Source organism: Copadichromis virginalis, linkage group LG1 (assembly GCF_057382275.1).
Source record: "Copadichromis virginalis isolate Kocher_CV1m ecotype Utaka linkage group LG1, C_Virginalis_male_GT1.1, whole genome shotgun sequence".
NCBI classification, from domain to species: domain Eukaryota; kingdom Metazoa; phylum Chordata; class Actinopteri; order Cichliformes; family Cichlidae; genus Copadichromis; species Copadichromis virginalis.
In genome coordinates, this window is record NC_140618.1 from 18,819,434 (window position 1) to 18,831,617 (window position 12,184).

The 12,184-nt window shown below is 37.9% G+C and overlaps 2 protein-coding genes across 4 annotated transcripts; both read right to left on the reverse strand.

The window, feature by feature from the left end:
- Positions 1-981: 981 nt before the first annotated feature.
- On the reverse strand, positions 982-11,144 carry LOC146718608 (transcription factor E2F5-like). 3 transcript variants are annotated; one of them, XM_085452929.1, is made up of 10 exons: positions 10,881-11,144; positions 10,293-10,456; positions 4,315-4,424; positions 4,048-4,203; positions 3,064-3,107; positions 2,831-2,895; positions 2,521-2,731; positions 2,041-2,088; positions 1,912-1,956; positions 982-1,778 (listed from the first exon to the last, which is right to left on the reverse strand). In XM_085452929.1, exons 2-10 carry the CDS (start codon positions 10,449-10,451, stop codon positions 1,693-1,695), a joined length of 924 nt encoding a protein of 307 aa, XP_085309055.1. In that variant the 5' UTR covers positions 10,452-10,456; positions 10,881-11,144; the 3' UTR covers positions 982-1,692. The 3 variants fall into 3 exon arrangements, with proteins under 3 accessions (XP_085309055.1, XP_085309056.1, XP_085309057.1); XM_085452930.1 differs by having other exon boundaries at positions 10,293-10,459; XM_085452931.1 differs by lacking the exon at positions 10,881-11,144 and adding an exon at positions 6,220-6,411 and having other exon boundaries at positions 10,293-10,339.
- Positions 6,542-8,650, reverse strand: LOC146718609 (uncharacterized). The gene has a single exon (XM_085452928.1). It carries the CDS (start codon positions 7,871-7,873, stop codon positions 6,908-6,910), a length of 966 nt encoding a protein of 321 aa, XP_085309054.1. The 5' UTR covers positions 7,874-8,650; the 3' UTR covers positions 6,542-6,907.
- Positions 11,145-12,184: the final 1,040 nt, after the last annotated feature.

The window sequence follows — 12,184 nt, forward strand, 5'->3', positions numbered from 1 at the left end:
AACATTTAGCTCAAAGCACTGCCATGTCATGGATGTATTTAGAGAAAGTACAGTATCAGAGATGTGAGTGTAGTTGTACAGCTTTAGGCCTGTTATTCACACGTTTGGTATGATGCAGGTATTTTAAAATCAAGCGATATCGTAAACTAATACTTTAGACCTGAGTAAAATTTCATCTGAGCGACATTTCACACATATTGTAATCTGAGGCTATAGTTCATGGTTGTCTGGAGCAGTAGTTCTCCAGACTTTCTGAAGTTGTTTCAAAATGTTCCTTTGGCTGCTATTCCACTCATTTTCAGAATATTTGCTTTTGCTTATTTGTTAAATCACACCAGCCTATGAAAGACAATAAAGGCACCCTGTGTTAGATGCTTTTGGGGGCTTTTCTTTAGTTGGCGCTACAATTTTTTTTTTTTTAAAAGATAACAATTTCACAGACATAAAAAAAAATTGTATTTTTGCACAGAGGTGATTCTCAAAGAACTATTAGCTGAAGACTCGTATCTTTGCAGTATGTTCTTAAAAAATGAGTAAAAAGTGGACAAGTGGAGGTGAACATAAATAAGAGGCATTAATAATAATATTTAAAAACAAACAAACACTATCTACAGCATCTGAAAGCCCTGTCATTAAGAAAAAGGAAAAAAATTCAGGATAGACCTGACAGATGAATCTAGAGCTTCAGTTGATTGACCTACTGATCTACTAATCAGGAATAGTTTTAATGACATATTAAGGAAGGGAAACGGGAAGAAAAGGCTGAAGGATGTCAAACTGTCCAAGAACTAGACCAGAAATCAGTCAATCAATTAGCAAAAGGATGTAAGGAGTGATGCATCCAAAGTTGACATTTGTGGTTCAAATCAATATGTATGGCGATTAGAAAAGAAATACAATAGTGAAAGTTTTCAGTCATCGAAATAGGTGGAGGCTCCGTCATGGTTTGGGACCACATTTCAGAAAATACAAAGAAACTTTTTGCATAATTTTATTGTTGTTATGTCTTAAAAGTTAAATACAAATCATTATTTAAAAAGGGAATATTCACTTTTGAACATAGGGCTGAGTTCCAGATAAAACACTGGGTACACTTACACCCATCTAAAAAGCTTATCCAAATCATGGTCACAGGTCCCAGCAAGGCGAGAGGTAGTCAATCATCAGGCCAACACAGAGACAGGTTTAACACTCACACTTATAATAGTGGCTAATTTAGCCAGTTAATCTAGGCACCAGTCACCAGTTAACCTAGCATATCTTTGGACTGTGGGAGACATCAGCATACCCAGAAAAAACCCACGCCCCACACAAAAGGCTGGAATTAAATTCAAACCCAGGACCTTCCTGTTGTGAGTCAACAGGGCTAACTGCTGTGACTCTAGGCCACCTGTTGTGCTTTTACATGGAGCCTAAAATTCTGGTAGTAACTGGTTTAAAAGCTGAAATGCTTGACAGTTCAATCAGAATACAAATACTTTAACTCTGAGTGTGCTCTTTCTGTCCATGCCCTTGGTGTTTGCTTCCAAATTCAAACTCTTGGACACTTTACAGCAACAGCACTGAAAACACCATAAATATGGATCTTCAGGAAGCTCAAAAAGAATGCTGCATGTTCGCCAAGGTCCCACGGTTCTGATTAAATGCATTTCATCACAAACCAGTGTTTAAAATCCCACCCAATTAAAAACATTAGCTCATGTAACCACAGGCTTTGAGCATGGGGATGTCAAAGAGGTCGCAGATGCCTTCTCTCTCGTCCAGATCACAGGTGTAATCTTGTTTAGATGAGGGATGGAGACAAGAGGAGCAGAGGAGAAAAAACTGTTAGGCAGATGTAAACGTGTAATTACCACATTCAATATGCAATAATCGTTAATCACTTTATAAAGATGAATAAAGTGTACTTACCTTCAGAGGACAAGAGCTTTGTGATTAGATTTGTATTTAATATTCCTACAAAAAGAAAAACAAACCAGACATCAATTTACAGTAAAATTAGCTGACTTTAGTGTTTTTAAGAGCGAAGACCGGCACTACCTCTGGGCGGCTCTGTTTGGTCCTGGCGTTGGTTCGATGGATCCGGCGCTGGAAAAAATATTTTTTGAACAAACTGTGAGCATGACAATGTAGATACGTTAAATGTAAAGCCTGCGTAAGCATGAAAGAAGGAACAGCCTGTCAAACATTAGTCACACAGTTTATTTAACTAAGCATTACATCCACTTTTTCATGTTTGAATATTATGTGCTTTTTTTAAATTAACTGATTCCAGTCACATGGGGGAAAAGAGTGAAGACTGTGGCACGATCGAAAGTGGTTGCTTCAAACACCAAGTCTGCCACCACGCAGGGTCAGCTATCATCATCAACATCATCCACAGCAGTTTGTTGCCTTTTAAAAGTTTAAAAGTTAAAAAACTGTTGGATGAATATTAAAAGGCGTGGAACTTATAAAATGAAGGGTTTATTAGTTTTCATTTCTCTTTCAGTGGTGTATCCAGGAAAGATAACGACTCACTTTTGGATTCATCAGTTTTGTTACTGACTTTACTGTTTTCTTCTCGCCAGGCAGACAGAGCTAAGCTGGCGCTCTGTAAAATTTCTTCTGCTGGTGGGACTGGAAGTACAACAGGAGCAGAGCTGACGGAGCATTTGTTTAGGAGGACGACATCTATGGGACCTCTGGCGCTTTTCAGATGGATCTGGTACCTTGCCGGGCAGTTCTGGACCTGTACAAAGGAGACGCAAGCACACATAAATCACCCCCGTCTGAATTAAGGGCAGCAGCGGGAGTATAAACTAGTCGCTTTCAGTGATGCAGAACTTACAGCTTTGGGAATGGGGACATCTAGCTGTGTGCCAGGTGGTGCTTGCACTGCTAAAAGTGTGTGGCCTGAGAAGAAACAAGATGCAGACAAGTCAAAACACGATTTATATGTATTTATTCCAAAGAGCAGAAAGCACCATCTCAGGCTTACTGACTCTCTACTTTATTTTTTTTATCTATATAAAAATATACTGAAAAAAGAGTAATTGCTGGAAAAGAGGGATTATACATCACCACAAAAGCAGTTGCAGATATCTTCATGATTCACATATGTCAGAGTTGATCTGAGTTAAGGTTCAACTTAAAATATTTTGCTATTCAGAAAAGAGATGTGATGGATTGTTGCACAGCATTTTCTGTAACGGCACAAATGCAAATGCAGCGTATCTGCCACAGAAACACATTAAATCTCATCAAATCTGCTAAAAATGATATCCAATATCTCATTTTCAGTTAAAGCTGGAAGCATAAAACATTTAGTACAAATACACATAATTCTGTTCCTACGTTGTGGTAAACAGAAGTAAACACATACACGCCCACGGACTATACTACAACTTTGATGTTTTTATTACAACATGCTGACATCAGCTTGCCTTTTGGAAATCCTCAGTAATGACATGGGTATTGTTTTCATAGATCATTTGCACTGCTGTCAGGATTGTTAATATGGAAATCTAATGTAGTATATTAATCATATTTGTGTGATTGTGAAGTCATATAATGGTTTACTGAAAAAATTATGTTTTAAAGAGCTCAAAAAACAAAGTGCTTACGCACCTCAATGACTAATATATTGCCCCTAAAGTTTGGAGATGATTCGATGGAACCTAAAACTTTTTCCTAAATCGGGTGACCCTGACCTTTGACCTTGAAGCATTCAATGCTTAAATGATGTATTTTATTGTCTTTACCCAAATGATTGGAGCAGAATTGGCTGAAATCTTTGGCTTCTGTGAGCTGTGAGAACTTCCATCCTTCCACGATCTATTACTTGATATGGTTTCACAAAAAGTTTTAACTTCATTTTCACATTTGGTGTGTCCTTCACCTCAACCCTGTTTTTACCTAAATGAAATCAGCATTTAAAAAAAGATACCTTGAAAACTAAAGGCTAGGCTGTAAACAAACAAACAGAAGCAATTACATACTCCCAACCTTCTAGGGGGAAAATTACGACTGAGCAATGAATTCAACAGTTATTAGAGAAAAGGATATTTTCTGCAATCTTCTGTTATATTCTTGATGCTCTGTTCGACCCAGAGTTTCTGCTGGTCCAAAACACATTCCATTTGCTCCAAGCCCTTCACGTCAGACTTTAACTCCACCAGCCTGTTGGCTAATAGCTGTGTATTCTCTCCCAATGTGTGGCCTCTTATTCGTGGGGAAAATAAAAGAGAACATGTTAACTTTTACTATTATTTATGTTTTGCTTCATATTCTTGACATATGTGCATGCACACAAGAGAAGAGTTAAAAACTCACATCCACTTTACGTTGCTCTTGGATATTTTCATAATCAGGCCGATGCCCTCCAGTACATTTGTGATGTCGTAGATTCGCCTCTTCTGTCCAACAGCCAGAGCCCTGACCGCCTGAAACAACAGGGAAAAAAGATGCTTTTTCTACCCCAGCCTCCGTGTCTGACACACACACACAGCAGTTATTCAAAGACAATGCATCAGGCCTACACTAACACCCCAGATGTGCTCCAGTTCTGTACTGTCAGCTGGTCTCCTTAGGAGTCAACAAAGTTGATCATCTGCCTCCGTCTCACTCTTTCTCTTCACACTAGTCTGCATGTACTCCTTCTTAGTTTTTACACTCACAATGTTAACAAAATCGAGCTGCTGTTCTTGTGGGGTTTAATGCACTTATTTATTTCCTGAAGCAAAAGCTTTTGCTTAACAAATGAAGTGTAATTTTTAAATGTATGCCAAAATGTAGCCAGAACAATCCATGGACTTTAAATCAGAGAAAACATCTTAAAGAACTTTAAAGAAATCGAACCCTAAACCCACACATGGGGAAAGGACAGCCCGAGGCCCCACAGATCATGCCAAATAAGGGCTGCCGCATGCTAAAACACAAACAAAACAAAGCCCAAAAATTTAAATAAATAAATAAATACGTGCTTAGGAATCTCAAGATGCAGTGTGTTTTTATTGCTATTTAACTTGGCTTCAATCCAGTTTGCTTCATTAGTGACAGATCTAGTGGTGTATATCAAAAAAATGGCAACAAACAGACTAATTTAAATGTTTATTTAGCATGTTAGATGAATGATGTAATGTTTGCATTCTAACCTGTAACAATGTGTCAATTCAGTTATGCAGTGTGTGGTCCTTCACTTACTTTAGCAAAGCTAGTATGGCTCTCTTAATTTAATATATACGAAGCAGAAGATCTGCATTACAGTAACCAGATGATGATAGTATGTATTAAAGTGTGACCGGTCGCCCCCTTGTGAGCCTTGAAGGTACTGCAATTTATTTACAATATGTCTGTGAAGTAGGGCTGTGCGATATGACAAAAATCTCATATCCCGATATAAGACATTTATCGTCCTGACAACGATATAAATCACAAAAATGTAATATTTTCTGTAAATTCTGTGAATCTCTGGCAACTTGACTTGCGTTTAGTTTTTTCAGCTGGGCGTCCTTTACCTGGATTCGAGTGTTTTAACTGATGCATGAAACTATAAATTTTTAGACATAAGTTGTAACAGCCACCATTTTCTCTCAAAGTTTGAGTCTGACGGCTCTTTGTTTGCTTCTCATTTGTAAACTCTGCATACTCTCTCATGTGATTCAGTTTATTTTGAAAAGTCTCAACAGGATCTTGAGCTTTATTGTGAAAGGTTTACGTGGAAAACAAACAAGCGTACAGCGGAGCCACGCGATGGTTTTACCGTCATTGTTGCTAACGAAAACACGTAAAAACAGGCACTTGTCCGCCCATAGTGTGGTTATATTAAATATAAGAGAAAGAGAGAGCTTTAAGGCATTAATATAGCCACTAAGGTGACCGTCAAAACGATGAAAAATACTGCTGTAAACAGTTTATTTTACGACATCACGAAACAAACGAGAGCGTAATAGGAAACGATAGACATGTTTATATCGTCATTTGATATATATCGTTATATCGAAGGGCCCTAACATACACTCTTATATTTGTACATATATTTATTCTTATAATTCTCAGATTTACCCATTCGTATATTTTTCTTGTTCTTATGTTATTGTATTTTGCACACCTCTGTTGCACACACATAAGAATTTCGCTCACATGTGCTGTACCAGTGTACCTGCACATGTTATGTGATGCGGGAAATCTCCAATTTTTTTTAATTTTTAAAATTCTTTTTGAGATTAAATAATATACCATTGTAAAGACGACACAAGAGTTCCAGAGGCTCTTCTGGGAGCCAGAGTCGACCAGAAAACGTTTCCCCGAGCTTGAGTCCTCTATGAAGAGCAGCCTTTCCTTATCGGCAGCGGTCACAGCCGCTACAGAGCGCTGGCAGGCTTGTTTCCCTGGGCCTTAAAACTGCAAAGGCGGCACGGTGCTGTCACGCTGATGGTAAAAAACACAGGCCTTTACCACAGTGCCGCTGTGCCACTTTATTTTTTAACAAAACACTATGCTTTATGTATAAAGAACTGCCTATTCTACTACTTATTGAAGAAAAAGAATCCACAAAAGATTATTTTTACTTTCTTTTATTTGTTCCAGATAAATTATAAATTATTTTTTAAAAAGCAATGAAATGCATCAGATGTCTCCCATGCTTTCTTTTCTGCTGTAATTTTTTTTTTTTGAACATAAATTGGTCTATTGAAAATAAAATGTAGTAAGAAACACTACATTTTTTCAATAGGCCAATTTATGTTTAAGAAAACCCCAACAATCAAATGATCCCATCTGAGCAAGCACTGGGCGACGGTGGGAAGGAAAAACTCCTTTGTCTTAAAAAGAAGAAACCTTCGACAGAACCAGGCTCAGATGGTGCGGCTTCTGTCAAGACCGGTTGGGGGTTAGGTAGTTAAAAAACTACTCTAACGGTACAGCACTACAGCTTTTTGGTGGAAATGGGTGGAAGGATGGGTGTTACACCTCGTTTCATTGGAGGTCTTACAGGTGGTCGGGGTGTAGATTCAGCTTTTTTACAAATAGGTGGCAGAGGGACAGGACTAGGTTGTGGAATTATAACTGAGTGGGTGGGAATAGGTTGTCTGTGAAGGTTCTCAGTCATGGGAATAGGTTGCTTTCCACTTCTGGATATAGGTGGAACACACATCCTACGAAAAGGTGGTAGGTTGTCGGTCGAGAAAGTTTCCTTTTTCGTTGGTTGTGTGACTTGAGGAGCGGGTGTCAACTTTGTCTTTTTCGGTCTAATGGGTGGCAGTGGAGTCCGCTGTAACTGTTGTTCGTCAGATGCATCTTCCCTGCCTACGTAAATGTATTTATGTTCCTCAAAAAGGGCAATGTCTTTTTCAACTTGACTCATTGCCTCTTCGAGAAACATTTTGTAATTGTATTTTTTGTGCTGTGAAGGGGAGATAGTAAAAGGGAGGGATTGATATTCAAAGTTTAGCTCATTAAACCTCCTCTTTAGGCCCTGGAGAATGTTTTGTTTCTCCTGTTCGGCCAGTGGTTTAACTGTTTCCTGTTGTTTTGTTAACCAGGCATCATTGTCCTGCTTAGCCTTTTCTTTCTCTGCCTTTCTTCTACGCAGGTAGCCTGGAACGATTCCGTAATCGTTTTTCTGTAAATAAAAGGGGACAAGTCCAGATTTCTCAAGGAGCTGCTTGTCCCTTTTGCGTGTATCCACACAAGCAGGTTGAGCCATGACTTTCTTCATGCCTGTGTGTTCTGGTTTTTTCCTGAATGTGTGTTCAGGTTTTTCGCCTTCTGGCCTCTGTGGGCACATTTCGCGATGAGATGGGGCCTTAACTGTTCTTGGCACCATGGTCCTGTGTTCATTTTTATATTTATTTTCTAATACAATTGCTTCCCTGTATTTAGAAATATACATTTTAGGTTTGGGTGGAGGAAGAGTACTCTACTTTGGGAGAAGGTTATAAGCGCTTTCATCTGAAAACACAATTCAATCGCTAGCTTAAAATCACCTGCAAGGGAATTCTACAACTGTGTGTCGAGGCACCCCTATTTATAGATTTTTATGGCCTGGCATGTGACATCATGGTGGCCTGGCATGTGACATCATGGTGGCCTGGCATGTGACATCATGGTAGCCTGTCTTTGTTCTGTCATTTAAGCCCCACCCCCCTGGTTACTGTTGCTATTGTAACTATTATATTATGAATGCTGGTAGCTAGCATTCCACACACACACATACACTTTTTGCCAAGGTTCCAGCTGCAGTCACCAAGACATGTAAATGTATTTAGTAACCCTCTGGGGTCCAGAGTATAATTGGCCGTTTTTGACTACTTTTGATTTTACCTCTATATTTCACCTTTAAAAAAATCTTCTTCTTTTTTTTTTTGGCACAACCTCAAATATCTGAAATTTGAGTTAATTTTTCATTTATACTATATTTGCACAATAGATCTAAATTCAGACAAAAAAAATTCAAAATCCGAGTAGAAAATACTTGTCATTTTTACTGTAAAAGCCACAAACATGTTTAAGGAATTGTTTTCATAACTTGAAATGCGAATAGAAGTTGTACATTTGTAAAAATTATGCACAAGTTTTGCAAACAACTTTATGTTCAGTATAATATATGCAGGTTTTCTTCCTGAATACTATCGTTGTTTATATTTACTGCGGGAAGAAACGGTTTTTATAAGGAAAAACACTAGAAAGCACTCAGTCCCCCTCCCAACTCCCCCAGCCTTTCCTATTGGTGAAAAAATATACCATGTGGACCAATCAAAAAATGATAGGGCAACATAGCATTTAGTTGTTTACGAAGGCGGGCAGGTGTATACATATAGTTTGAGTCTGACGGCTCTTTGTTTGCTTCTCATCTGTAAACTCTGCATACTCTCTCATGTGATTCAGTTTGTTTTGAAAAGTCTCAACAGGATCTTGAGCTTTATTGTGAAAGGTTTACGTGGAAAACAAACAAGCGTACAGCGGAACCACGCGATGGTTTTACCGTCATTGTTGCTAACGAAAACACGTAAAAACAGGCACTTGCCCGCCCATAGTGTGGTTATATTAAATATAAGAGAAAGAGAGCACTTTAAGAAATTAATATAGCCACTAAGGTGACCGTCAAAACGATGAAAAATACTGCTGTAAACAGTTTATTTTACGACATCACGAAACAAACGATAGCGTAATAGGAAACGATAGACATTTTTATATCGTCATTTGATATATATCGTTATATCGAACAGCCCTACTGTGAAGGTTCTCAGTCATCTTCTTCTTTAGGTTGCTTGAAGATGTTTCACCTCTCATCCGAGAAGTTTCTTCAGTTCTAGGGTAAAAAGGTGGAGAGTCCCAGATTTAAACCCTGTGGGTGTATCCCCCCAAGGAGGGACAAAAGGACCCCCTGATGATCCTCTACCTAATCACATGAGCCAAGGTGTGAAAGCGGGTGTGGGTGACAATCAGCCACGGTTTCGGGTGGGCTCATTGTGAAACCTGGCCCCACCCCATCATGTGATTTCCTGAGGTCAGATGGCCCAGGATGTGAGTGGCCGTTAAGGCATCTGGGACGGGATCTCAAAACTGGATTATAGATGGCAGACAGTTGGTATCGTAAGCCACCGCCTCTGTTCAAAGATAGTCGCTCACAGTGGACATCAAGTATTTATTTATAATAAATACTTTCTTCTTTTTTTTAATCAGTTAACTGAAATTATTCTTATAAGATTTTAAAAATATAATGATATATTAATCTAAAATTTAAAAAGTCTATAACCTACAGGACAAGAGTCATTCTATCCCAAATCATCACATGTAAAGTAAAACATGCAGAACATCTTTAACTTTAAATTTTTCGTCACAAAAATGGAGAAAATGCTGTTTTCATGCTAAATTCATCCTGGATTGAAAAAATATCAAGTTGCAAAGAAATAGCATAATCGGAATAAAACAAAATCAAAAGTATCCAGATGACTTAGAGAATAATTTTATTAAATATGCACATTTTTCGATTTTGAGACCCACTGTGTTTACATTTAAAAAGTAAACTGAAGTATTTACTGTGCTCCCTTCATTTATGTACTCTGTGTTCCTAAACCTCTTGATGAAGGATCAGGTCAACCAGTAAATCCTCTGAGGACCAAAATGAAGTAATGAAAACACAAAGGAAAACTAGGCCACGGAGGCCTGAAGTTTAAAAATGGCAGGCATACAGTATAAAGTAGCACAAATCTAAAGTTTCAAAGCTATAAAATACTGTACAACACACACGTATAATTTGATGCAACATGCTGGCCTAGGTGTTTACTGTATTGTGTGGGCTCACTTACGTCTCTCAGGTCCAGCTCGCCGCTTTTAGACTCTTGCAGTAACTGGACAAACTTCGTGGTGAGCACATGAAGACTCCTCTGACTCCTCTTGTATTTGGGGTGTTGTTCTGGCATGCTGGTGTCTTCGTCCGGGCTGTGTGGGCTATCTTCAGGATCCATAGCTGCTGCTGGGCAGGAACACAAAACAAATGAACCCGAGATGGGGCCTCTCCGATCTTTGAATGAGCCCGCCTCACACAGCTGCAGAGTTCCCTTCGAAATAAAATATTCTCAGTGTTTTCTGTGTATGCTCTCTGCCGTTGCTTTGTCGGGTTTTCAGGTATATCTGTCTAATAAGCGCTTTGGCTAATCAATAATGTCGAGCTCTTTAGATTTACATTCACCTTCACCATAAGTGCTACCTGGGGCTGATTTATTATGAAAACACTGTATCGGAAATGCAAAAAGATGTTTAGCTTTTCACTCGAAAGTAGCTGTTTAGGAGGTTTAGTTTATCCTGCAAACTGGTAAAAGCCTTTAGTTTTTCTAAAGATCACTTCCACACGAACACAAAAAGCGACGAGCGTAAGACAAAACAATTGTGTTTACCTTGATGGCTGGAGGAAGTAGCAGCGTAGAGTCGCTAACGTTAGCAAGCCCAACAACGACAGCCGATTTCAGTGTTTAAACTGAGACAAAGGTTTTGGCGGACAAGTAAATATATCCGTTCTTAACCTCTAATGTAAACACAGTATTTACATGGTAAACAGCACCGCGCTAACTCTACTAACAGTCCACTCCCAACTGTTTAGGCGCGGAGCTTTCCGGTAGCTGCATTTACCTGCCTTCACAATAAAACCTAACCATTCGACCAACCAAAATAAAATCAACTCACATTAAAATATCAGTCTGGTCGGACATCCAAAACCTGTGAATCACTGACAAAAATAGGTTTTCTGCGACTTTATCCTCGTGTGAAAAAGAGTGTAAAAATTAGATTTTTTTGTTTTTGTTTTCAAAAACGTGTTTTCATTTAGCAAATTTCTTTATTTTCATTTAAAGATCAAATTTACAAGCAACACAGCAACAATGTGGACATTACGCTAGCAGAATGGAAAAGATGTCTGTAACATTTCATGGAAAATAAGCACATAATAAGCAACAATAAGTGAACGTTTGCTGAATATCAATTTATTTAAATCTTTAAAATTTTATTTTATATTGAGTAAAGCATATGAAAACTTATCATCTATGCATATTAATGTGCTATATATGCGCGACATGCTGCACACAATTCATCACAAGCCTGTAAATGATTTATCTTTAAATCTGCAGCAAAATCATATATAGAGGTTATAGATAATTATTAAGTACTGTAAAGTAATGTTTATACTTGCTGTTGCTTTATTAAAGGTATGTTGACAAGAAGAAAAATTATTGTAGTCAAACGATCTTTATACATATGTGCTGTAAGTAATATGATCATATGATAAAAAGATATTCTCAGTAATTTAAAGACTTATTTAAAAAAAACCTGTGACAAAGATTCTGAAGTGGTTGTTTAAAGTGGCTGCAGACGGGTGCAAACCCAATCGTTGTCACACTCCATAAAAAGAAAAAAAATTAGTATTAACATTTTTAATATTTATTTTTTAATAAAACCTGAAAAAACATCTGGTATTTAAAATTGGTATTAGTGGAAATGCAAATGTGTTGTATGTATTTGCATTTTTATGTTAAAAACAGCAATTCAGTGATTGGAACCTGACCTTGACTTTGTAACTACAGCCAGCTTCATGTCATCAACACCCGTCCATATAAATGTATATTATTTACATTTTTATGAGTAAATAAGTCATTATATCCAGGAAATAATTATTTACAATTATTTACTGGATAATAATAATATTGTG

Coding starts and splice junctions, on each gene's coding strand:
- LOC146718609 (XM_085452928.1), bottom strand. CDS start 7,873: ATGTATATTTCTAAATACAGGGAAGCAATTGTATTAGAAAATAAATAT.
- LOC146718608 (XM_085452929.1), bottom strand. CDS start 10,451: ATGGATCCTGAAGATAGCCCACACAGCCCGGACGAAGACACCAGCATG. Junction 4,425..10,292: donor GCGAGCTGGACCTGAGAGAC/GTAAGTGAGCCC, acceptor CTGTTGTTTCAG/GCGGTCAGGGCTCTGGCTGT. Junction 3,108..4,047: donor ATAACAGAAGATTGCAGAAA/ATATCCTTTTCT, acceptor ACTCAGATCAAC/TCTGACATATGTGAATCATG.